The 27,684-nt window shown below is 34.6% G+C and overlaps 2 protein-coding genes across 6 annotated transcripts in view; one reads left to right on the forward strand and one right to left on the reverse strand.

The window, feature by feature from the left end:
- The window catches only part of LOC138328552 (copper-transporting ATPase 1-like), a 41,026-nt gene extending 29,639 nt beyond the window's left edge, over positions 1-11,387 (reverse strand). Inside the window, exons 1-2 of the mRNA XM_069275406.1 lie at positions 11,230-11,387; positions 9,677-9,799 (exon numbers count right to left, since the gene is read on the reverse strand). Of these exons, the coding sequence (XP_069131507.1) occupies positions 9,677-9,781 (105 nt within the window). The 5' untranslated portion in view covers positions 9,782-9,799; positions 11,230-11,387. The remainder of the gene's footprint in view (positions 1-9,676; positions 9,800-11,229) is intronic.
- On the forward strand, positions 14-27,514 carry LOC138328553 (beta-1,4-mannosyltransferase egh-like). 5 transcript variants are annotated; one of them, XR_011209223.1, is made up of 3 exons: positions 14,013-15,444; positions 18,967-22,342; positions 24,246-27,514. XR_011209223.1 is itself a non-coding variant. In XM_069275409.1 (2 exons), the coding sequence occupies exon 2, from the start codon at positions 19,016-19,018 to the stop codon at positions 20,399-20,401; it is 1,386 nt and encodes a 461-aa protein (XP_069131510.1). In that variant the 5' UTR covers positions 14-585; positions 18,967-19,015; the 3' UTR covers positions 20,402-27,514. The 5 variants fall into 5 exon arrangements, 4 of the variants coding, with proteins under 4 accessions (XP_069131510.1, XP_069131511.1, XP_069131512.1 ...); XM_069275409.1 differs by lacking the exon at positions 14,013-15,444 and adding an exon at positions 14-585 and having other exon boundaries at positions 18,967-27,514; XM_069275410.1 differs by lacking the exon at positions 14,013-15,444 and adding an exon at positions 3,480-3,562 and having other exon boundaries at positions 18,967-27,514.
- Positions 27,515-27,684: the final 170 nt, after the last annotated feature.

Genomic DNA, 27,684 nt, shown 5'->3' on the forward strand with positions numbered 1-27,684 from the left:
AAACTCCTCGCACAGAACCTCCGTCCTCACAAACAAACAATGGTGTGACGTAAATCTCGTCCATATATCACCTGGTTCACTTGATGTCGTACATGTATTAAGTAGGATGAAATAGCTGACAGATTGGGCCTTTACCGAGTCGTCACATGTGTGCCCGAGGCATACACACGAGTGATGGACAAACAAGGACTCTCACACACATGCACACACATGTGTGTACTTATATAGCCTACTTATCACTGATCAGTATGGACTTATAACAGTCACTGCATTATCTAGTTAAGTCAGGCGGTCCTATAACTTTTCATACACAACAGGAAATGGACATGATTTCATGTCTTAAAGTTCGATCAACAAGAAAATCTTCCCATGAACCTATAAGATGTGTAGGATGATTCAGATAAGTCTCAGGTAGCCGAGTTCAGCCCACCAACAGTCCTGATATCTGGCATGTAAGACATCCAAACGGTCAAAGTGGACTTCCTGACCTCTTAACAAGGATGACTTGATCGACTTCAGATTTCTTATTTACTGGATTCTTAGGAATTGAATCAACAAGTCCTGATTAACTACCCCAAAGTCATGGTAAGCAAAACTTTATATTTTCATATTAAGTAAATATACCTGTTCTAGTTATTCCAGGTAATGTACTTATGAACTTAACGTATCACCAAGACGATGCAAAAACCACCTTTTTAGCATGTATAAGCGCAAACCTTTTTAAGCAACTAATGTCATGCCAAAGGGAGTGTATTCTATATATAGAAACAGATCAATAAGCCTTGATTTTCTTTTACTTTTAACCCACTAAGTACTAAAATACCCGAGTCATTACAGGCAGTTGCTGTATATCAACTTTTTCGAGGCTACTAAATTTCGTGATTTTCATTTCAAAACAAGTATGTGATAAATACAAATTTGCAGGCTGAAAAACTGAATGGAATTTTCTATCAATTGATAAAATTTGTAGATGATAATTATTAGAGAAAAACTTTCGAAAAATTATTTTGATCGCAAAATTTGGGAAAATAAATTAAATCACACGCAAATGAGATTTGCACAGCCGGTTTATAGGACTTATGAGGTTTCTGTTAACATGGACATTTACATGAGGGTGAATTTACACTAATTATGCAAAGGTCACTTGATTGCGAAAATTCCCCCCGCATGAAAATTTTGTACATGTGTGAACCTTATTGTTAAAATTCCCAAAAATGTATCAATTGCGAAAATAACAACATTGCGAAATGTTTACGCATGCAAATCGCAAAATTAAGCACTCGCCAAAAGAACCATGTTTACATTACTTAAAAATGCATCTCACGGACAAACACAAAACTATTTAGCAACGATGGAGTAAATTATATATAATTCCTCAAAATTAGATAAAGTGATTTTTGAATAATTTATCATGCCCATAGTCATGACAATACTAGATCAAGGTACTGTATTGATAAAGTTATTGATGCACTTCCTCAGGCGACGTCAGGTAATTACAATGACAATGCCAACACTATTTATTATTGACCAAGAGGCTGCCTTGTCCAGTCAAATTAGTTATAATATCAGGAAACTCATTCAAGTGTATTGGTCGATACAGAAAACAGCTGTGTTCTAGGGTTTTCTTTACTTGTTTTGGTGAATATAATCAATAGCCAGTTTCATAGAGAAAAAATATATCTTCTAAACTAATTTTAAAGTGACTAATTCTGCTTGCATACGCATTTCTCTAATTGGTGGATATGTTCAATGATGTTTCTAAAAAAACAACAAAGTAAGTTTGGGGGAGGGGAAGGGGGTAGATGAGGAGCAAGATCACAACTTCACCTGAAGAATATATCAGATGTTTGACGTGTACATTAATATTTGGGCATGCTATTTGTTGCCTTACCTTTACATTTTACATTTTACTGACAAGATTGTTATATGTCAATACATATATACAGTAGGATTGGTTCCCAGGTATGGCCTATATGTTTAAGGGGAGGTAACTCCTTGATATTATAATATTCTTTAATTATTTGATATCACATCCTATATGGCAAGGGGAGATAATTCCCTGATCTGGAAAGATATTTACATTATCTTTAAATACAATAATTCTTAAACAACAAATTTTTAAAAACCTAGCACATTTTAAAAGTATAACTACTGATATTGGCCTTATTCCCCTAACAAATACAAGTTACATAAAGACTAATAGAGAGGTCAGGTGCTATTTTGGATGCATTCATAATTACCATATTACATGGAATTCATGTTATTGCATGTATGTATTAACATCTGAATCATGACATAATAATGTGTCAAAGGCAGGTTAGGTAAGTTTTCTGTGACAAATAAATACACCATGAGTATGGAAAGAGATCAAATATGGTGATTTGTTTTGTCAGCAACTTACATTTCCGTTCCCTAATATGTGCCATCTTTGCTACGCCTTTCTAAATGCGCTGGGCGCTTATATAATTCGGTCAAAAGCATTAGTTTGTTTCCCTGATGAGGTTGTAGAAAGATGAAATATTAAATTATATTAAGAATATTAAGTGTTTAGTTTAAAAAATGTTTTAGAAGTCATTTAACAATATCCTTATATATATATCACTAAAATGTATTTTACTATACATGTAAACTCTATACAGTTTGTAGAGTTGACTCAAAAAAGTACTAGCTATAGCTTGTTGATTGTATGAGTTGTCTCCCCTCTCATAACAAAATTACAATATCTTTCATTATCATAGCCAATCAAATGATATTGTTCGATTTGATTATATACATTGATATTGTATATGGATTGAAATCGAACACCAAAACTCGGACCGACCCTCTATAACTTTCAGTCAAAAGTTTCATGATAACTTATCACTCATCTTTTAAATTTACTTCCTTGTACAAAACATTAGTGTTATTTTCTGCACGGTTGTCAAACCAATTAAGAATACATAATTAGCTACTTCATTCTGATTAGACTTTTTTAAGAACTTTTCTGACTCTGACAAAAAATCTCATTTAGACATGAAATGAAGCCTTACTTATGATAATGCATTGTCAACACAATGCAGAATCTACTATGAAATGTCTAGGTATCAGATTACATACAGGTTTATAGCTAGGTACATCTAATATACCAATGAAAATCACTTAAGTGTTTTTCTATATCAATCTAGCATAGACTTTATAAAGCTATAGTTATGTGAATGCCACATGCAAAATAAAAGAGTAAGAAAAACCAGAAAGGAAACTAACCTCTCGCAACGCCATATCTATAGATCCTCTGCAACTAAATCCTTCCTTACAGCCAATTTCACACAAAAGATATCATAATTGTGTCCCATCACCACATCGAAACAACATCAAGTGACGGCCGCATAAACTATACAATCCTTGCTGTGCGACCGTCTTATACAAGCTTAAGAAAGGAACTAAAGATGTTCCTGGAGACACAAAATCTATACATACAAGGTACGGTTTTATACTTCCTTAATCCAGACATTTTCTATACCACAATTAATTTCAATGTACAAGAAATAGGTGGATGTATTAGAGGGTATCATTTGATATATGGGTACGTATGAACTGATCTTAACGGCTTACCGGTATTTTAACATGCTATGAACTGGCCAAGGCTGATTTTGTAGAAAAACACCAATTTAAACACTTGTTATGAAGTGATTAAGTGCAAACACACTAGGTGGACTTCAGTTATGTAATCACATGGCAGTGCGCACTTACCTGATAAAAAAATGTAATGTTATTCCTTTCAGAATGTCACGATTATAACTGAAAAATAGGTATGCAAAATTACAAGAGAGTTGAACATTGCGAAGACTAGCAGTACTAGCTATAACTTTAGCTTCCTCGTAATGTTAGAAAACCTAACAGTGCCCCCGTCACCAAACAGACAAAATATTTATATACACACCTGTGTTTCTATCATGGCAGGCTAGAACAGACAAAAAGTTGAACATTTCAATACCGGATACATATTAAAATTACATGTATACCGAGGTGGCAAGATTTTTAAAGCTATGTTGATACTTAAAATCAGAAACAGGTATGGTTCAACTCACTTATAATGCAAAGTCAGTAAGTGCAGTTATTCATATATAATATATTCCACATTCGTTGCAAATAGAATTATCCTTTTACGTAATATTTCACCATCATTTGACACCAAGAAAAGATTTGAAGGTTGCTTATACCGGTAGTCAAGACAAGAATTTGTAATATCTGTGTATTTGACACCAATTTTTTTGTATTTATACTGTATTCGACCCAATCAGCACCCTTGTCCCTATCTGTGCACCTGTCTTTTTTGTGTGTGTGATTTTATTCATATATTTCAAATTTTTATTAATTGCAGACTGAAAATGTGAAATACAATTTAGTTTCATTTTTTCTTACAATTTAGTTTCATTATTACTTACTATGTACAATAATTTTGCAAACGGTTAGAATAAATTTGGTTGCATTAAGTAGCACCCAATTTGGTTTCTTCAATTTTTATGTGCCCTTATATTGGCTAGAATACAATATATTGTATTTCAGAAATTTTAGCCAAGTATCCCTTTCCATTTTTGTAATAGGATTTAATCATATACACATAGGTACACTTTCTCCTCAAGTTTCATTGCAACTACAGTATTCCATATAAGTAACAATTTTTATATTAGAGACTTATTAGCTTAGTTTTGGTTTGATAAGATTAAAGTCCTTAGACATTTAAGGATGTGTAATGTTTATATGTGGAAGAAAGCCAGAGTACCAAGAGAAAAAACCACCGACAAGCGGTCAGTACTTATCAACTGCCCCACATAGGATTTAAGCTCACAAAATAGAAGTGGAGGGCTTGAGGTATAAATATTGTGACAGGATGCGACATCTTTTGTGATGGGACGTGAAATCTTTTGTGACGGGATGTGACATCTTTTGTGATGGGAAGTGGCATCTTTTGTGACGGGATGGGACATCTTGCCCACTAGAACAAATATATGTACCCGGCTTACTACACCTTTCGGCCGGGTACGAATTGGTCCCTATGTGTCATAGTGGAGCACTGCCTCTGAAAATCACTCCGGCACAGTTTTCTATACTTTTTTTTAGGTTTCCAATTATTTTGTGCGTATAAATGTTTTTACATCACATTTTTGTCCAAAACAAACATAACTACCATTCTTATTTCTACCGTTCCGCTCACAGGATGTCAAATTCACAATTTGTGGACTTGCCATATAAATTCCCTTCAGAAAGACCTTTATATGTATTATGTCAAAAAAAATAATGCCTGTTGAGAATTTGATATTGTCAAATTCTATGTGGTTCAGTTTTATTGACTAGTAGGTAAGTGATATCAAACAAGTACGATAAAATATAAACAAACGTTTTATAATGGTTTGTATAATCATTACTTTGCTCCAATAGCAGTAATTGACACCAATTGTAGCTCTAAAGACGACATCATTTTCTGTCTAAAAGTCTTTTGAGCTACAATATTGCAGTTACTTGGCCACCACATCCCTCTTTAGAATCAGAGCAAAGTCAACAGACGACCTGCTATTTTATTTTGCTGCTAGCTTATCAAGGTTATATATGTAACCAATAAAATTAGTTTATAATCATATTTTTAATTATCACAGATTATCATAGTATAAGTTCTCCCACGTTGACGATCTACATTTTCTGTATATGTTTGGCACGGCGACAAATCTGATTGCATTATTTACTATGCAATAGAATATGTAAAAAGACTTTTCTTTTTTATTTTGTTCAATACCTGTATATCCTGGTAAGATCAGGCTTGAGCGACTACCTAATAACTGCGTGTAGGTTTAAATCTCAATATAAGAAAGCTCATGATCAGCAATCAGAGAAATCTCTGTACACCATCCTTCGGATCCTTTTACAATTTTATACATCAAACTACACGAAAGTCTGTACATAAAATCATGTGATTACCACAAAACAAGACATACATCCTGGTTATTTTCTGACAGGTAACACGTGGACCAATGATCAGGCTTCCTAGAAATTTAAACTAGTCATACAGCTACACGTATAAAAGCTGTTTCAATTAAAATGTTATTTTAAACGTCCACAATGGACTCCACAAGGCTACCCGTCAAGTAATGACAAAGAAGTGTTGTGTGTTTTAGGGGGTGGGGAAGGGGGAGGGGGAGGGTAGAGGAGGTGATATAAAGATAGAAAGGGAAAGGCAGATACTTTAAACAAGCAACTCACATAAAAGCCAAAATAAAATTTAATTTTGGTATTGTGGGCAAACTAAAAACACTGCAGGAGAATTACCTGGTAATTCTAAACTATCTCTACATACATTCAACGTAAAAGTGCAGGTAAAAATGTATTATATTGTAGTAATTGCACCTCTTTAAATGATTAACTTCATTTTATGTACTTGGTGAACTACATTGAAAAGTAAATATCAGAATCAAATATGCATGCATGTACTCCTGTAAGTATAAAGAGGAAGAAATCAACCTGTTCTGCCAATGTTTAAAGTTGTATGGCGCATGACTTTCTTTTCCTTTATACAAAAAAGACATTTAAAAGTGTTCTACATATTTTTCTCTGTCTATTTAAACTTTACATATTTACTGACTTGTTTAAAGTTTGCATTGACAAAAAGTTATCAAATAAATCAATATGTATTGCTTTTTCTTGTGTACATGTTTAAAATAGTGTATAAGGCTTTAAGCTGTTCGGATCTATTCTGATCTATATACGTGATGTGACTCGATATCACCCCAATGTTTTAAACATTGTGTTGATCTGTAGTGATTCTTTCAAAATGCATATTTTATCCAACATTTCTTTTATTGCAATGGTACTACACGTACATGTTGGTGATTTTATGGATCTGAACCATCACAGATCAATATGTATACATATTTACACATTATATACTATATTTGCATCCTATACCAATGAGCACTATAAATAAATTTCGCCACACATTTGACGTCACACGTGGCACCCTTTTCAGTCATCGCTCATATTTTAGCGTTCTGCCGAACAGCATGGATACATTTTTGTAGATCCGGTCTTCAGCTGCCACTTGCCGAAGGGTAAATTGTGCTCCATTGTGCTATATAGTTTAATATCTGTCTACTTTGTCCCGCATAACTGTTTGTATACTATCATGTAATCGTGTTCGTTTTGTATGTCTTGATAAAGGGGCAGATCGCCTCGAAAATTTGACAATTTTGTTTTGTCCACATGGTTGGAGTTACTTCCTTGTCCCATATTTACACATTATATATTTAAAAGTTTGTTAGAGTGACTATTGCATGAAATATAACTTTAACAACACGAACTTTCTCCTTGTTACCATAGTTGTAATATCAGTGAAAGTCGTATAATAATATGTATATTTACACACTTTAAATGCTTTCTTTATAAAATAATTATTAGTTAACTTAATTCTGAATTTTATGAAGTAAAATATCCTGAAGATCCTGATATATCTGCATTCAAAATACTGAAAACAGAAACTGGTCACCAAAATTACTGTAAAGTGATGACTATCTGTACATGTATTAAAATTGTCATCAATATACAGGCCTTGTAGATCTTTTACTATTATATATAAATCACTATTACTTCGTAAAATTATATTACTGATATACAGGCCTTGTGGACCTTTTGCTATCAGAAGCCATTTTTAACTAAATTAAATTACTGATGCAGGCCTTGTGGACCTTTTGCCAGCAGAAGCCATTACTGTAAAATGATATAAATGATAGCCAATACTGGTTTGCTGACTATTTTCAATCAAAAGTCATTACTGGTAATAATAGCATAGCATAATTGGTACAGGCCTTGTGGAACTTTTGCTACCTAAAAGCTTAAGTACATCTGAAATGATATACATGTATAACATAGTTGCTGGGAACAATCTAGCTCTGATTTATTACCGTTTATGGGTAAATTTCCTCTCAAGGAATCAATTCCCCTCTGGCCTAAAATTCCCCTGAAGATTTAAAAATTCCCCATTTTAAGCTAAAAATTGACCGTTATTGTAACATAATTTCCCCTGTGACTTATTTTTCATTAATTTTTTTATACTTTTGTTTGCAAATTTCATCCTATTTATCATACAGCTACTGCATATTTTACGATAAACTCAAATTTTTCATCATTGAGCTAAAATATCTTGCTTTACTAAATCTAAATTAAAATTAGTTGTTTTACAGTACTTTTTCGTCAAAATGAATATATTTTTGGACCAAAAAAAAGAAGATTCAAATTCCCCTATATTTCGCCAAACTTTTCCCCTATTTTGAAAAAAAGGTAGTTTCCCCCAAAACCTAGATTGATCCCTGAGTTGATACAAGTCTTTTAGTTTTGTACTCCTTTAAAATGTATCAGTTTTTACATGTAAAATTATATAACTTATGATACAGGTCTTGTCTTTCTATCAGAGATCATGAAATGTAAAATGATACAAGGGAAATATGCCTGGTATTTTCCTGAAATCTTCATGTTACATAGAGGATCGAGCTTACATGAGTGGCTATGTGATATGAAATTTATCAAAAGGGAGTTCAATAATTTGGGCTCGTGGAATATGAAATTATTGAATTTGTTTCATAAATTTCATATCACATAGTCACGTGGTGTAAGATTATATTTATCACATAATTTTTGTTGATTTATGGATTAACTTGAATAAATTTTTATGTTATGGAGATATAACACAAAAATCTGAGTGTACTCTAAATAGTCCGTGAAGTGGTTTATGATGAGAGTACAATCAGGTTTTTGTGTTATATCTCCATAACATAAAAAATTTATTCAAATTAATCCATATAACTCAATTTACTAAAGATCATCTCTTCAATACTCAAAATTCATTTTGGGCCTCTTTTGTCTATGAAATCATTATGCCGTCATCTCAGTCAATCAGAAGCAACGTCACAAATGACGACGCCATTTTTTCCTTTAACAGCTGATAAAGTGATACATTTTTAAGCCAATGAAAATGCTCGTAACAAGCAAAATTGAATTATAAAACTATAAGTGGATCTCTAAAATTTTGTCTTGATATAACACAGTAGAAATCTGGCTTGGATTTGATGTTTCCGTCTACTGAAACAATCATGCAACGTCAAGAAGATCTTATCACATCAAAACTACATGTGACATCATAAAATAGCGTAATTACACACGTGTCTTACGATATTAATGACATGGCCGTATGACATGGCTGGATGGACCAGTTATGTGATGAATGCACTTAATGATGATCAATGATAATATACATCTTTACTGTATGCCTTATATTCTCCTACCTTTGAAGCATACTAAATACATCTATATCTGGTTATTCCTGAGTGTTAACATATGATATTTAGATGATGTAATTCCATATTCGACCCAATAAACATCCAAAGCACTTCAACGGGTGCTAATTATTGAACCTTTGGATTACAGCCTTTCATGAAAGTATTACATCAAGTATGCCGTAAATCTGAAAACTTACAAAATGAATTAAAAAAAGAATCATCTTTTCAGTCAACATTTAAATCGAGGTTAGCAAAATTGAGGCCTCGATTAATATAGCAGGAGACGTTTAATATCAAGTCTATTATGGTTATACAGTATTTGTTGTGATTATGTACCTGGATGATGTAATATATTAAAGTGGTTAGTGAAATCTTACCTGGATGCTGTAAACACCTGTATCTTGACCCAATTTATGTTCGATGTTCTTTACACACGACTGACAAGTCATGCCCTCTACTTCTATCACTGTAGTCTTCTGCATTTTGACTTGTCAGGTTTCCTGAAATCAACATTTAAGTATATAACTGGCACATTGAAGTCAACATTGAACTTCAAGCTCATATTAGTTCAGAACCAAACATATTTCATATTTAAACCCAAGCAGCCCTAAAGATGTAAATGCATAGTACTCAAACTAATAAGTGCCCCTATATCTTTAAGCATCCCTCACCCTTTTTAGGCCTCATTTTCGAATTCACTGACCTCAAATTAAGCACAGATTAAAAATCTGAAAACCATTGGCTGAATCTGTATTTGTGACTTATTTTGTGTAATAATTTTATGAAAGGCTAAACCAAAGTTGGTTCTATAAGCTCCCCCGTATTTTTTAAGAACCCTAATAATATAAGCCCTTCTTATGATGAATATTAGATGGTATGTTTTAACTTTAGATTTGAAGTATATGTAAACTTATATTATATAATTTACTGTTTATAATATGTACAATGTACAGTCAAAACCTGTCAATGATATATAAATATTTGCAACCCCAAGACAGCATCTTGTTACTTTACATAATGTATGAAAGTTAAATTAAGATTTCTTAATTTTACTTTTAATTCACATTTTTTGGATTTTGAACAATATACCAATTATCTCCCCTTTGATAACTGAATCTATCTTTATTTAAGCATTAATGTCACTATTTGCTAAATTCATCTTAAATTCATCTGAGTATGAAAGACATTTTGTTTGCAAATTGTGTGAATATGCAACGTTGACATCTCTATTGTGACATCATGATAATGTCTGGTTTTCGCTCCACTCCCAGATTTTTTTCACATTAGTATGGAGGAAAAAAAATCTGCCGATCAGAAAGTCTGATTTAGTTAAAAGCAAATAAAAAGTCATTATGATTCTAAAGTCTTTGAGAAAGTAGTAATTGGTCAACTGAAATTATCAGTTAAACAGAGTTAACGTTGGAGTTTTCTAGAACCTGTGAATTCTACAAAAATGCAAACTCACTTTCTGAGTCTTAATTTCAGCACAATGAATGTTACTACAGAAATAAATTGCCAACAGGCATGTAAAGCCATACATAAGTAAAACTTTATTTATTTGGTAGCTGATAGCCTAGTGTGTTTACTGTGAAAACAATCAAAGATGAAAACGTGCGTTCAACCATGACTACACAAACACAAACAGCTAATAAATGCATAGACATGTCTAACAGAATGAAATTATACAATTGAATTATATAAAATCTGCGTTTTGTAAAATTTCAAGGATGTTTAATACCTTGTGAAATAGATCAATGAAAACCTAGAATTTTGTGCGTCCGAGTCTCTGCACTATAATCACATTATAACAATTCCATTTTGTGTGAAATCTGAGCGATAATGAACTAGCCATCACTTGGAACACCATATATTCCCATTGCCTTAATAATAAACCAAATCTCTCGTGATACACGTTATAAGTTAACCTTACCTCATCAAGAGTTATGTTTAGAATGTAGTTGTAGATCCTGTTTTCATCAGGATATCAGAAGTATTCCATATTTTGACCAGTAATCATGACATTCCATGAACAGGATGTTGTTCCAATAATAAACGTAGATCCACTTCCGGGTGTAGAAAAAGGGGGACGCCTAAAACGCGGAAAACGTTCCGGTCGAGACAGACCGTCTGACGATTTCTTGATTTACATCGATCTGCGCATAGGGACCTTACAGTACATAGGCATATAGCCTACCTGTATGTAGAGTATGACACTAATACAAATACATGTCGGTAACCCTTTTTTAAATATTTAAAATTTAAACACTCCTTTTCTTTTGTTTGATACTCATAATCATCATTTTTATTGTTCTGTTCGCATTTTCTGCTACAAATTTCCACAAGGAGATATTTTATCAAAAAACACTTTTATATGCCTTATTTCATCAATAAAAAATGTGTTTCGTTAAAACTATGAAATTATATATTTTTTCATAAAGTTATTATAATGATAGAGTTATCTCCCTTTATATAATTAAACTGTATTTTATGGCATTCATTTATCAATATCTTTATCTAAAATTAGATAACCTACATATACATTACATTTTATTGAATAGTTATGATTAAGATAAATTAATTGATAAAATTTAATTACGTCATAGCCATAGAAACCCCAATTTTCGATAACCCAGTGCCTACCATCACTGACGTCCATGACGTTAGATACACAGGGGCCATTTCAATGAAAAAGGATGTTGTCATACAATTTTTGTATATGGTGGATGGACTGATGAATATTATACCTAACAGACATGTGATTTTTTCAGAAAATACGAGACCATGTATTATTTTAATAAAAATGTCTGTTTAGGGTTACCTGACCAACCCTAATTTTTCACTCCCGATGTATTTTTTTTCCAAACCACCGTTTACGAAAAATAATAAAAAGTCGGAATTTAAATCTCAGACTCTGGTTCCGGCCATAACTTTAGAGCGAAAGACAGTTAAAAAAAATTGGGGGGGGGTCCCGACCTACCGACCCTACTTTTTTGCCAATATAACTCTAAACAGACAATTTTAGGCCTAATATGATTTTTGTATTTAGCATTTATTAACCTTTTATTCTCTGCTTTCACTTTCTACTTTGAAATTTTGAATTTTATGGTAACTTTCAGCAAAGTTATATAATTAATTTTATCTTTGTTACTGGCTTTCTGATTGGTCTATTCATTTTTTCCATTCCACGATGAAAAAAATAATCCGAGAATGGCGCGGAAATCCCGACGTTATCATGACGTCACAATAGAAACATTGACGTTGCGTATTGATTTGGAAAAAAAAAATCCCTTGGAAAAAATCAATGGAATCGTACGTGTAAATGTATTTCATTTTATAAAGTAGCCTGGGAAATTAATTATAAGTATTGAAGTCACTATTTTTTAATTTCATCGGGGTATGAAAGAAATTTTGTTTGCAAACTTTTGTGAGAATCCGCTTTTCATTCTTGATCATAAATATACATCTAGTATTCATAGTGGTTGTGCTTTACATCCGTTTGTATATCGTCGGTTATTGAGCGTAATGGAGCTAAGACTGCACTGGGTTTCCGATGGTGCCGTTTTCATCAATTTTCATATACTCCTGTCATCACTACAAATCCCACTATGTAGTCGAGTAACGATACCCTAACCTGCCTATAATGGTGTTTCGCATACTACTAGTATGCAGAGCAATACGGCTAGGCCATGTCAGGGTTCCAGGCTACATCAATGACTTTATGATGTAACCTTACCAAGCGCAGTTGGATGGTGTTATATTTTCGTGCATAAATGCAAGTTCAAAGCATACTTATATTATAACATTACCGTGACCGTCTCTAATCCACCTTTGCATATTACAGAGTAACATCCCTTTCGGATAGGTTTCCATTGTGACGTTAGTATTTTGTGAGCGCGACTCACGTCGTTTTTTCTGAAAAATATTACGTTAACCTCTGAATCAAACAACTCCACAATCACTATCTACCAGTAAGATAAACATGTAATACGCAAATACGGAATATGTTGGTATTTAGATACCAAAACGACGTTGGTAAAGTACGATTGTCGTGGATTAGGCACCTCCCTGTGAATCATATTTTGCCGTGGTTTTGTGACGTCACAATCGCCGGAGGATATAACTAGTAGTACACAGCCCATGTATCGAAACTCCGGATCTCGCGCTATCGTGTTACCGGTCACATGAGATGAAAATTTGTGCAGGCCTGTTATTGGTTCAGGTTTGTTCCCCTGAGCTACCTTCAGTTTTACTCTGAGATAGTCCAGGGGTGTAGAGATCGTAAGTGATAGGAACCCCTGGAGTATTGAGGATAATGAGAAGACTGTCAATATGACTGTTCCGTTCTTGACGATAATGACATAATGAGTTCTTGTAAAATATTTATCAAATGTAGATATAACATTGAGCTGAATTTACTTGACAATTATGAGAGGACGAATGCCAATAGGATACTGATGAATTCATCATTGATCTTCTTCTCTTGTTATCAGCCAAGCCGTCAATAGAGATGATTTGTGGTCGTCAGATGGTTATTTAAGATATTTTTGTTAGTTTTATTTTATTTATTTTTTCTCAATGATTAACATGTCGATACATTGTTTTGAGGCCTTGGTTTTATGGTGTAGTCTGAAAGACACTGAAAAATAAATAACTTCAGTGTTACCCCTAAGAAAATTTGGGAAATTGCCACCGGGTGAAAATTGGGAATTTTTTAGCGATTAAGGAAATTGAGAAAAAATGTTACTGTGTTAATTGAAATTTTGGAAAAGGTATTAAGTAGAAATAAACAATACGCCAATTCCGGGATTCAAGGATTTCTTCTGGATAGGAGGTAGAAAACGTTGATTTGGTCATGTGACCACGAAAAATTTAGGGCACATTTTTCCGTCGTGGCGGTGACACTTATAGGCAGAGAATACCAATGTCCGGGTAAAGGTCATAGTCGGTAATACTTGCTCGATAACGGAACTAAGATAATTTAAACTGTTGTGTTTCTATTTGTTATTGATTTTGGGAAAATGCATCCAGGTAAGTTATGAAATATTTGTGAGTAAGACGTCAGATACCGCTGATTTCCAACTGCTCGATCGGCGACAGCTCCATTTGATGCCGTAATTTACATGTCATTTCCTTATGAAGTGTCTAAATTCAATTTTCGTGCATATTGAGATTATATTTAATGCAATATGTTCTGATAATTAATGTTAAATGCTCTATCATGATATGCAATTTTACACCCGTGTTCAATCATTAAATATGCCGCCTTTTTGTTTCAAACGTGCCCTAAATTAACTCACGTGGTGATGAAAGTCACATGACTAAACTGACTGAATGTTGTATCCCGGAATCGGCGTATTATGCCTCCATTATCATAAGAACCAGTCTAAGAATGAACATACTAAATATGACTTGGAATTTCCTGATTAGCTCCGAAAATACAACGACATGTCAGTATTTATGAGCGCAGCATAGCGGAGAGAATTGGTACTAAGGCAAGTAATCCAGTCTAATATGCAGTTAGACTGGTTCCCGCCTCAGTTACCTCCCTTGCGTACGCTTCACTGAGGACCGGTAGCGAGTAGCCATCTTGAGTGGGAATTCCAACTCCAGAGTAGTGCGCATCATTTCTGCGCATGATATGTCATCATGGAGACGGCTACTTCCGTTAAGAGAAAATAACGTCATTAACGTCGTTCCTATGAACACTCTAAACTCTGTTAGCACGAAATGATTTCAAAACTTAAGATCTTATTTACTTTTGTTTATATATCGTTCAAATAAATTATTTATTCTTTACGTTAAGATCCGTCGCTTCGTGCGTAAAGGGGTTTCCCACGCCTAAAAAAAGTGATGCCAGCGAACCGGATATGTAGATTGACCAATCAAAAAAATCATCATGGTTACCCGCTACCGGTCCCTAGTGAGCGGAGCGCAGCCTGGCGGAGAGTAGAGAACTAAGGGAAGGGAACCAGTCTAATATGCAGTACTTTCAATACTTTGATATTAGTTAGATTTAGAAAACATGTATGGGATCTATCAAAAGGAGTTCCGAAAAAAGAGGTGGGTTCCGAAAGATTGATGATGGCGGACGAGTTGACGATGACGGGATGAAAAGGATTCTTGTACATTTTGCTATTTAATAGAGGTATAAGACCGTATTCGGCAAATTTATTATTTCATTCCTAATAATTGTGAAATACGTGATACAAATGTATCGGTTTGATGAACTTTACACCCGGCTTCTTCATCAGATGATGGCTATGAATCATCTGCATTTTGACTCCACATGCCGGTTGGACGTCGATGTTAGTTTTAAGAATCAACATTCTTAGTAACCATAGGCCTATATTTGACTCTCGAGAACCGGTTGGTTGTTATTGAATCGGTCAGTTTCATCGTTTGATTGAGAACCGTAAGAGCGACCGAGTGATCATCAGATGAACTGATGAAGATGATCAGTTGGGAAATCTTCGCTTACACGTTAACGTTCCGCCCAGAAACCGTTAACGTTACGCCCAAATAATTTCGTTCCAAGTCCCAAGTGTATTTATCAATCATGCCTTATCAATCTGATCAATACTCTTTACTGTCCCATATTTCTATTATTTTGTTTTCAAATCCGTCGTTGTAATAATATGTATACAGTATAGATTCTTGGATAAACTCATGATATTCAAATAAATCTATTAAAGGGACAATTCAGTCTCAAGAGAACATTAAAATTTGTACATATATCGGAAAAAAACCTAGTTATAATGGAAATTAGATCAGTCAGTTTTTACTGTGATGTATGCCAGAAAAGCCCATGGTGGTGAAATGCGTGTGAAATATTCAAACTCGCTCGCTGTCCGCCATTACGCATTAAAGTATTGCCAACTCACCCAATTTCCCAGGGTTGACCCGTTTTTTAGACATTTTAGAATGCATAACCCGATTGACCCAGCAGGTCATCAAATAACCCGATTTTCAGAATTACTAGAGATCAAGCAATTAGTGCAATTTTAATTACATCTCAGGACTTAAGAGTCCTATCAGGCCCTTGTATAATGCAGGTAGCTACATGTATGTTTGTGTTTACACAAACTTTATTAAAGGTATAAAATTGTAGCAATTACTCTATTCAGTCACAATGTCCATGATTGTTTTTAGCCAGAGCCAGCTAGCAAAATTAGACATGGCCAATTAAAACTGTTCAAAATCAGAACTGATATTTTCAAAATTCTTCAAAAGCACAAACACTTATGATCTCCGTCAAAGATTTACTCACATGAATAAAACATACTCAACATGAACGGTATCCTGCTACAGTAGGCAGGCAAGTCAATCTTAATGGCTGCCATTTTGTTTAGTCAAAGATAATAATGAAACCGGACATGTGCAGAACAAAAATTATGGATTTTATTAAATATTATTTTAAAGATTTTTTAATACAATAATTTTATTAATAATCCGATATTAATTATATAATTACAAAAAAAACATCATAAGTATTATTGAGTAACAATATGAAAATAATAAATATTAGCATATTTCAGGCTTTTAAGGTAGCTCCATGCTTTTGGGAAAACCCATGTCATTTTTTTCTAACAGGTCTTATTTTCTTGCATTTTTCATGTAAATTTCAAATCTATAAAGATAAATGGGTGTTCTCGAACTACTTTTTGAGATATTTGAGCTTGAAATATACCATCCCTGCAAATTTGCTGACCGAAATTCATAAAATTATGTTTTCTGTAATATTAGGGTGAATGTATTCTCGATCCTGTTGATTTTTTGTCCTAATTTTCTTACGATAGAACAATATACAAAACTATTTTATTTTTACAAATGCTAACTAATTTTTGTTATTTCCCAGGACCGTTTCTATACGTAATTATCATGTTTTGCCATATTTTTGCCAGTAAAAAATCAATGAATAGGCCAAAAAGGAAATGAAAATCCATGTCAATTTCACAATATTTGTATATGATATGCCCAAGGTAATATGTTTTTTAAATATCATATAAAAACACGAGGTCCTCGATCAAAATTTCACAATTTTGTAAGCTTGAAGTTTGTAACTCGCAACCCTACCCCCATTTCATCCAGTGCTTAGATGGGTTATAATTGATTATTTTTTTGAAAATCATGCCGCCAAAAAACATTCCACATCAGTTCATACGTTTTTGTGATATTATATCTGGTTTATGTCTGTTTGTTTTTATGATTTTCTCCAAATTGTGTGTTTAAAGGAAATCCGTATGCGATTTTTTAGAATTCCGGAATTTCGGTCGGGCCGGGTCCCCTCTTATGATTTATAGTGACGAACGGCACTTCCGGTTTTTAAAAATCCATTCCCATTTACAACAGGGACCGCAAAAACCTCAGAGATAGCATATAATTTTCACTTCACTGCTTTTACTTGATTTATTTAATGATTTTAAACATTCAATATTATATGTAGACAATTTTCACCTATTGAAAAAATATCCAAGTGTGATGTCGTGGCGTATCGGAAACCATTCTGGAATTCAAAACAACCTCCGCAACTTCCGGTATAGCGTCATATGAATTGGCGCGATTTTCAAAAGTATGGACCTACCTTAAAAACTGTTAAAAATTACACTAAAATGCTGTTTCGCACATGACCATTGTTTTGACCCTTTCACCCGTTTTTTCAAGGGTGATCACCCGATTTGACCTCATCAGAGGTTGGCAATACTGCATTTTGGTCGAACATCTTGTATGCCGAACCCTGCCCTTGCTCGTAGAGTAATTATAATGCAACTTTTGTCTAGAACTGCTCAAATCGTTCTGACAGTAGTGTGTTTAACTTTTAAGGTGAATTATCTTGCCTCAAAATCATTTTATCACCTCCTCAGTGGTTATGTAGTTCATTTGTTTAACATGCATGACTTTGGCTCGGGTACATGAGTACAGTGTACATATTGTACCTGCTTAACCGTATTGATCAACAATTTGTAATTACAACAGTATCAATTAAAATACTAAACTTTGACGTGGAATTTGTCAATATTTTTTGTTATATGTTTCATAAGAAATGTAGAACAATACATTTATGCCATAGTTTGCTTATTGGTTTTGTAAAAGAATTAACCTGAGTGAATTGTCTCTTTAAACCAGAGATCTAAAAACAAAATTTCACATGGCCTTTCATTTAGACAGCTGTAACTTAGTGACCACATTGATGGAGTGGTTAAGGGCTGTGGTTAAGATCATTTACTGGTGTTCGGACATAATACACCTCTGGGTATAAAAGTTCAAATCTGATATGGGGCAGTTGTCAACTTGCAATTGCCAGGTCCGTGGTTTTTGTCAAGAGTATTCTGACTTTCCACCATGTGCACCTAGCTTCCAAATGAGGGACATTCTTTAACAACCTTGTCCAATAATAGGATATAATTATATAAGAAACCAATGAAATCATTTGTTAATTTGTAGTCCTTTTTTTCGAAAAGTAGGTTACTTAAATTTTCATATTAACTTTACCGGTAACATCCTTCGTCCATAATTTGTTGCTTGTGTTCTTTTTAGGGACTCACCCAACATAAGATAAAATGACAAAAAAAAAACAAATTTTGAATTTGATGCCAAAAAATTTCTGATAAGGTCTATGATCTATGAAATTCACTATAATTTGCTAATGTATCTATTCTTGATATTGTAGGCTATGCTGAGGTGATTCTTAGAAGCAGACATCAAACCAAACCATCACCATGAAGTTCATTCATTATTCTAGTTTCCTTCATCTATTTGTGTTATGTATCCTGTTCATCATTTTGACCATCTTCATCGTAATGGCTGGTGCATTTGGCCCAGGCATGTGGCAGAAATTTGACCCTTACTCAGCGTATGGGAAGTGGCCTACCATACTGATGTACATCATGAGATTTCTGACCCTTGTACCACTGCCTTTATCTATATGTAACTTCCTAGGAGTAGTAATGTTCAATACATTCCCAGAAAAACCCAAAGTAAAATCCTCCACACTCTTTGGACCATTCCTCTGCTTCAGAGTGGTAACCAGAGGCACTTTTCCAGAATTAGTTAGGAAGAATGTGAGTCGGAATATAGCCATATGTTCTGAACTTGGTCTTGATAATTTTATTTTCGAGGTAGTGACTGACACGGGTATTAACCTAACAAAGTCGTCCCGTACCCGGGAGGTGGTTGTGCCAGCAGGGTATCAGTCGGTGAAGGGATGTCTATACAAAGCTAGAGCTCTCCAGTACTGTCTAGAGGACAACGTAAATGTTCTCTCCGATTCTGACTGGATCATCCACTTGGATGAGGAAACATTGCTAACAGAATCGTGTGTTATAGGAATTATCAATTTCATAAATGACGGCGACTACAGTTTTGGTCAGGGAGTTATCACATATGCCAACGAAGAAATTGTTTGTTGGATCACAACTATTGCCGATTTAGTCCGAGTTGGAGTGGACTACGGAATCATCAGATACACTCTAAAATACTTACATAAACCATTATTCAGCTGGAAAGGCAGTTATGTGGTGGCAAACGTTGCAGCAGAAAGAAAAATCACTTTTGATTTTGGAACCGAAGGCAGCATTGCAGAGGACTGTTTCTTTGCTTTGAGTGCTTGGCGAGAGGGATACAAGTTTGGTTTCATTGAAGGCGAAATGTGGGAGAAGAGTACATTTTCCTGCATGGACTTCATTCGTCAACGTAAGCGTTGGGTGCAAGGCATCATCATGGTTCTTCTAAGTCGTCAAATTCCTGCCAGGAACAAGTTTGGTATCTCCGTCATGGTTCTTAGTTGGCTTGTTATGCCAATCACGGTACCAAATCTTGTTCTCGTACCATTGTGCCCTCTACCCATGCCAAACATCATCAACTTCCTGTGTGGATTTATGGGGGGAGTAATGCTCTTCCTGTTCGTATTCGGAGCAGTAAAATCATTTAACTATCGCCGAACGGGACTGTTGAAATTTCTCTTTCTTTGTATCTGTCCCATCCTTCTTATGCCTGTGTGTATTGTACTAGAGACATGTGCTGTGACTTGGGCTATCATCTCTCAGAAACAGGGAGGATTCCACATTGTCAAAAAGGAAACCAGTCCATCTCGTATAGAAGTGTAACATCACTGACATCATTATCACCTGTATTACGTCACTCTGCGTCCTTAACTTTGTGTTGTACTGCAGTTTCCCATGGCAAGCTTTCATATCTTATCAAAATGAAATGCTGAAGTCCAACGTTCCAAAGACTTTGTCATTTTTGTACACTGTTTATCCAGAATTGTATTTTTGTGGTGTATGCAAATATAATCTCATTATTACACATGATTTTCTCCGTTTCATTGAATGATTATTGATTATATGTTCTCTTGCCTATAATACAAGACAGCTGATCATGATCATCATGACCTACTGTTGTTTTGCTTTAATCAGTACCAGTGACGCAAATTAGCATGAAAATTGGACCTCATGATAATCATGTATGTATGAAGAAAGTCTGTAATATACATTTGTATGTACATTTTGCCATGAATATCAAAATTGTTATTGTGAACTTTTTTTTCATGATGTTAATTATATAAAGGCCCATTTTCCAGAGCAAAATTTAAATGTTTCTTAAAAACATTAATAATATAAGATAATACATATTGATGGCCTAAGATGAGGTAACAACACCAAACATATGCAAGATTTAATTTCCTGCGTAATATATGATAACTGTGGAGAGTAATTCCACTGTTTTGCCGTCTGGCGCAGTGAGAGTCAACTACTGCACGGTATTTAGGATGATGGCAGGAAACATAAGATGACCCGCGTTATGAAAATTAACATTTTATTGATTTTAATTAAATTTTTCAGAAGAGACGGTAGGTTAGTAACTTTTGCAACTCTACTAAATTATTTATCTTGTTTTACATTACCATTTTAAAAATCAAAAGCCGTTTCGGAAAAGTGGTGGGCCTTAAAAAAAGTTTTACATCATATCTTTTTATGAATCACAAATGTGCCATGCTATAACATGATGATGTGAATTTGTATGCATAAATCTAAGTCCTGAATGCATGTAACCTTGTTTTTTTGTCCAATATTTTAAAAGATTTAAAATATTGTACCTCTTGCCGAGTCTTCAAGAAATGTCCTGAACGTTTTTATTTGTTTTTGGTCTGTTGACAAGTTTCAGGGTTGTTACATATATTCTTGCCTTCTAGGTATACCAGTTTGGTTGACTTTTACTGAAAGTGATTGAACTTTTGTTTAAAATCTATAGGTTGCCGTTATAACTTAGATTATTAGATATTTTCATTGTGTAGTGTTGTCTGCCCTTAGAAGCATGCATCAGTTGTTATTTCGTTAGAATTTCCTGGTAATAGTCAGCAGTGTGACTTCCCTGAAATACTGTAGTCAGACAACAATAAATCTTTAATAATGAAAGTTAATTTATGGTTCGACAACTGCTTACATAGCCACAGGGACCTGGTACAAATTTTTTTAACCAACAGTATACATATATATATATTATAGACTATTAGTATCAAGGGTATGAACTCTGCGGTCGAGAAAAACAGACTTATTATATTTATATATATTATTACCCAAGTCATCAAGCCATAACATTGTCAATACTTGGCCAATTTTGTTCATCAAGCACTCACTGGAAAAATAAATTATTTCTCTTCAAGATAAGATATGCGTCAATGGTGTATAGAGCCCATTTATTAAAATAATCACGGTTTTGAAAAAATAGGTCCGTTTTTCTCGACCGCCGAGTTCATACCCTTGATACTATAATATATATATGTATACTGTTGGATAAAAATTTTCGTGCCAGGTCCCTGTGTACATAGCATACTAAATTAAAATACACCAATATATGCCGTTTGAATATTGTTTTAAAAGGAGCTTTGTAGTTTTTGCTATGAAATCTGCATTAATATATTCTTGTCTGTTGGAGTTACTGCCCCTTGTTTCACTTTGTGGGACTGATATATCTTGCCAGATTCTGATTTAGATAATGTGACCATGTCCAAAGTGTAATTTATAATATGTTATGTGTGTTTTTAGGTCATCTGACCCGAAGGGTCAGGATGACCTATAGTCATCATGTTTCGTCCGTCGTCGTGCGCCGTCCGCCGTGCGCCGTCCGCCGTGCGCCGTCCGCCGTGCGCCGTGCGCCGTCCGCCGTGCGTTAACTTTTCACATTTTGAACTTCTTCTCAAGTTTGACCAGTGGGATTGAGCTGAAACTTACCTGAAATGATCCTGAGATGGTCCCGACAAAGTGTTGTTATTTTTCGGGTCGATCCGAAATCCAAGATGGCCGCCACAGCCGCCATCTTGAAAACACATTTTGAACTTCTTCTCAAGTTCTACCGGTGCGATTTGGCTGAAACTTGCATGAAATGATCCTGACATGGTCCCGACAAAGTGTTGTTATTTTTCGGGTCGATCCGAAATCCAAGATGGCCGCCACAGGCGCCATCTTGAAAACACATTTTGAACTTCTTCTCAAGTTCTACCGGTGCGATTTGGCTGAAACTTGCATGAAATGATCCTGACATGGTCCCGACAAAGTGTTGTTATTTTTCGGGTCGATCCGAAATCCAAGATGGCCGCCACAGCCGCCATCTTGAAAACACATTTTAAACTTCTTCTCAAGTTCTACCGGTGCGATTTGGCTGAAACTTGCATGAAATGATCCTGACATGGTCCCGACAAAGTGTTGTTATTTTTCGGGTCGATCCGAAATCCAAGATGGTCGCCACAGGCGCCATCTTGAAAACACATTTTGAACTTCTTCTCAAGTTCTACCGGTGCGATTTGGCTGAAACTTGCATGAAATGATCCTGACATGGTCCCGACAAAGTGTTGTTATTTTTCGGGTCGATCCGAAATCCAAGATGGCCGCCACAGCCGCCATCTTGAAAACACATTTTGAACTTCTTCTCAAGTTCTACCGGTGCGATTTGGCTGAAACTTGCATGAAATGATCCTGACATGGTCATGACAAAGTGTTGTTATTATTTGGGTCGATCCGAAATCCAAGATGGCCGCCACAGGCGCCATCTTGAAAACACATTTTGAACTTTCTCAAGTTCTACTGGTGCGATTTGGCTGAAACTTGCATGAAATGATCCTGACATGGTCCCGACAAAGTGTTGTTATTTTTCGGGTCGATCCGAAATCCAAGATGGCCGCCACAGCCGCCATCTTGAAAACACATTTTGAACTTCTTCTCAAGTTCTACCGGTGCGATTTGGCTGAAACTTGCATGAAATGATCCTGACATGGTCCCGACAAAGTGTTGTTATTTTTCGGGTCGATCCGAAATCCAAGATGGCCGCCACAGCCGCCATCTTGAAAACACATTTTGAAATTATTCTCAAGTTCAACTCGTGCGATTTGGCTGAAACTTGCATGAAATGATCCTGACATGGTCCCGACAAAGTGTTGTTATTTTTCGGGTCAATCCGAAATCCAAGATGACCGGCACATCTGCCATATTGAAAACACATTTTGAACTTCTTCTCAAGTTTTACTGGTTCGATTTGGCTGAAACTTGCATGAAATGATCCTGACATGGTCCCGACAAAGTGTTGTTATTTTTCGGGTCGATCCGAAATCCAAGATGGCCGCCACAGCCGCCATCTTGAAAACACATTTTGAACTTCTTCTCAAGTTCTGCCTATGTGATTTGGCTGAAACTTGCCTGAGATGATCCTGACATGGATCGACAAAGTATTGTTACATCTCTGGTTGATCCCAAATTGAAGAAGGCTACTATGACACTATATCTAATTAATTTCCTACATGTTAAGGCCCTTGGGCCTCTTGTTTGAAATAAAATTTGTTGAAGGAAATGGAAAATGATCCTGACATGGTCCTGACAAAGTGACACCATACGAAATTAATTTTACTATTGCCAAGGTAGTCAGATGACCGTTAAGGCCCTTTGGGCCTCTTGTTAGTATTAATGTACTATTTATGGTCTTTGCGCGGGAAGAAAGCCTGAGATTAGCTTATCTTGGACTAAATGATTGATCTTATTTTGAGCTTGTTAAAAAATTGTTTTGTTTGATTTGTGATATATAAATTGCAATGCCAAAACTCAATGCCAAATTATCAATCAAATCTTTGAAAAATTTCTCTGTCTATTGCTACAACTGAATATCTGGGCCCAGTTGTTCACAATCAGGCTTATCAAAGATTTATATTGTATACATAATTCAACAGTTCAGGATAATTTATTTTTACTATAAAGTGTACGCTTGCCATGTATCCTTGCCTGATTTAATATGCATGGAAACAGTTATCAGTTTATACCCATATATACTGGTGAGCAACTCTGTATTTCTGTTATAAGGTTGTGTTATATACCAATATGTAACAGCACATGATTTTATGATAAATCTAATCACTGCCGCTGTCAGGGAACAAACTCGGGACTTCTGGATTACTCTGACGCTCAACCCATTGAGCTAAAAAGACGTTCTCTCTCGCCGAGCGGTATATTTCGGCTAGCATATTCACCAGGGTTACATATACATCTAATTATTTCCATAAGTTATATATATATATGATTAGGAAACAGAAATAATTGTATTAACTTACAGCTGAATAGAAATATAATAAAATATAAGTGTTTGTGGTTGAATCTCTTCAGAAGCATATATATACAGAATATAAATATGTAAACATGAGCCCAGAAATATCAGTGTACCTGTTGTATATATAACATATACAATATATACCTGGAAACGGTCTTTCCTGTAAACAGTAAGATAGTGTTACGCAGCATGTATTTGTTAATGAGTACTATATTATTCCGCATAATAAGATTTTTATTGTATTAATTAACAACACTAAGTATTAGTTTTCCATTTTATGTAGGTTTAGATTTTACTGAAAATTGTTTTTAATAAGTTGGTTTACTAGAAGAAATTAATGAGATTAATTTATCTGATTTTTCGATCAGATTAATTTGCTTGCCAGCTTAAAGTACTAGTATGTACATATTTGAGTGGCATGTGAACTGGGTCTGTTGTTTACAAATTACTGATAACAATGCTTATCTATAAGTAATGACATACACATTATATATATGAGATTAAGATTAAATATTTAAGAGATTATTTTGTACTCATTCACCCCTTATTCCACATTTGAATTCTTCTATTTCTTAGACTAGAATGGTTCATTATGAAAATAAAGGGGAAGAGTTAAATTACCAGTTTTCTTCTCTGGCAAATTGTTGATAGCCTTCCATTTGTGAGTTATGACTTATTTATTCACAATGAGCAACTTCCACATTATCTTAATTTCTGATTTTAAAGACTAATATGTTAAATTTATATGTTCAAATATGAGATGAAAAGTTCGCACATGGAATTTTATTAGGTGGAGTGTGTTGGCACTAACAATTTCTCTATAGGTGTTTCATTGATAAGTAAATGCAATGTGCTGTCTAGATCTGTGGAGAACGTTTTGGAGGAAATTAAATGTTTGTGTTTTAAGGTTTATTTACGTGTATGTATACACCTATGGTGATTTTAACATGTGTTGGGCTATGGTGTTTGAGGGAGAAACAGGATAAAAAACCAGACTTAGGCTATAGCTAGTTTTCCCACTTATGACCTCAAACTTTCCACCTATTCAATTAATTTAAGTAGCTATTGGAACAATGTCAGGCAAAAGGTAGTTTTATAAATTGTCATTAGATTAGATAATTTTAAGTAGAAATGGTAGGTAATATCAAATTTATATGAATACAGAAAAAAACACCAAGGCCCATTTGGGAATACTCATCCTCGATACTCCAGGTGTTAATATCACTTATGGGTGATCGGGTGGTGTAGTGGTTAAGCCGCTCGCCTTCACCTAGCCGGCCGGGGTTCGATCCCCGACACGGACATGAAAAGGTCAGGGGTCACCTGCCCAATCACGTGGGTTTTCTCCAGGCACTCTGGTTTCCTCCCATACTAAGACCCCTCGCACGCTTACATCCGGGCCATTGAGAGTGATTTACATAAGTTGTATAACTTGTTTCTCACTCGATGTAAAATGAATAAAGTTTATATTTTATGTCATATTCACTTAATGTCAATGATAGTAACCCCTGGTGTATTGAGGATGGAGAATACTTCGAGATTATAAAATTTGTCAATCACTGACTGTGTGTGTTAATATAAGCTTATCAGTATTAATTGTTTAAGTCGGATTCCAAATATTTTTTTTAGTTTTAACTGTATATATTATATCTTTAGAAATCTCTGTTGTCATTTTTTAGGTAAGAAGGTTAATTTTAAAATATTCTTCGTATTTATTCTTTTATTCGTTTTTGGAGAGACATTTAAAGAGGTTTGATAAATGAAGCAAAATGAAAACATTGGTTAGATTCTCAAAAAAAAATATTTTCCAGAAAATTTAGATAGTCACTACACATTATTGACGTGGTAATCAGTTTTAACTGACTTCATGAAAAGTTACTTCAAACAGTACTTGAAATTTATAGATGTTCGATTTTTAAACAATAAATATATAATTAGGGTGCAACTCAATGTTTCTCTTAAAGGGAGGTAACTCCTACATGATTTTGTTTCTGTCTCTTCCAATCCCTCCTCTTATAAGCAGCATTATCTGTTCCAATGGTGTAGATATTTTTGTTTTGTGCCATACCTTGTGTTGTATATGTGTTCATAAATGGTGCTTTTTATTTAAATTATTTGCTGACAGTCGCTACCAATATAGAAATGATCCTTGATCTCAAACAGATCAAACTCAATTTCATAATTGGGCAACTAAAAGCTTAGAATAGCTACATAATACAGAATCAGATCTTTTAATCTACTTTAATTTGCCCAATCCAATCTTGCCAAATTATATGCCAAACTAAAAGTGTGAGTAATTCAATAACTTGATCTTTGGGTGACTTTGATACAAAAAAGAACTCCATTTGTCATTTCTATTATGTAAGAGACTGTCAGCTCCCACTGCCCTATCAAAATGATTATTTTATTTTATGAGAAAATGGTAGATTTTACCATGTATAATTTATACAGAAACTAATCAAGATTTTGATCAATATTATTAGTCACAGCTTCTAGTCTTTTATTGAAATTAAACCATTAAGTTCTGGAGTTTTTAAGTTTTTCAGTCAATTTTTAGGTATTTGCATGCATAATATTGTGTAACATAGATCTGTTTAAAACTTTACTGTATAATAAAAGGAACTCTACAGAAATACTTAATATTTGTTTTTGTTATATCAGCAATATATGTTCACATTCGTATTGTACTCCACATGGACACATACTTTATTCTTGACCTACATGTATATACCAATAAGCGCCCATGTCCCTATAAGCGCCCCTCCCCTCTTTGAGGTCACATTTCAATTGCATAAGATCA

Source organism: Argopecten irradians, chromosome 7, assembly GCF_041381155.1.
Source record: "Argopecten irradians isolate NY chromosome 7, Ai_NY, whole genome shotgun sequence".
In the NCBI taxonomy this organism is placed as follows: Eukaryota; Metazoa; Mollusca; class Bivalvia; order Pectinida; family Pectinidae; genus Argopecten; species Argopecten irradians.

Bases quoted from the DNA above. Each gene is read 5' to 3' on its own strand.
- LOC138328553 (XM_069275409.1), top strand. From the start codon at position 19,016: ATGAAGTTCATTCATTATTCTAGTTTCCTTCATCTATTTGTGTTATGT.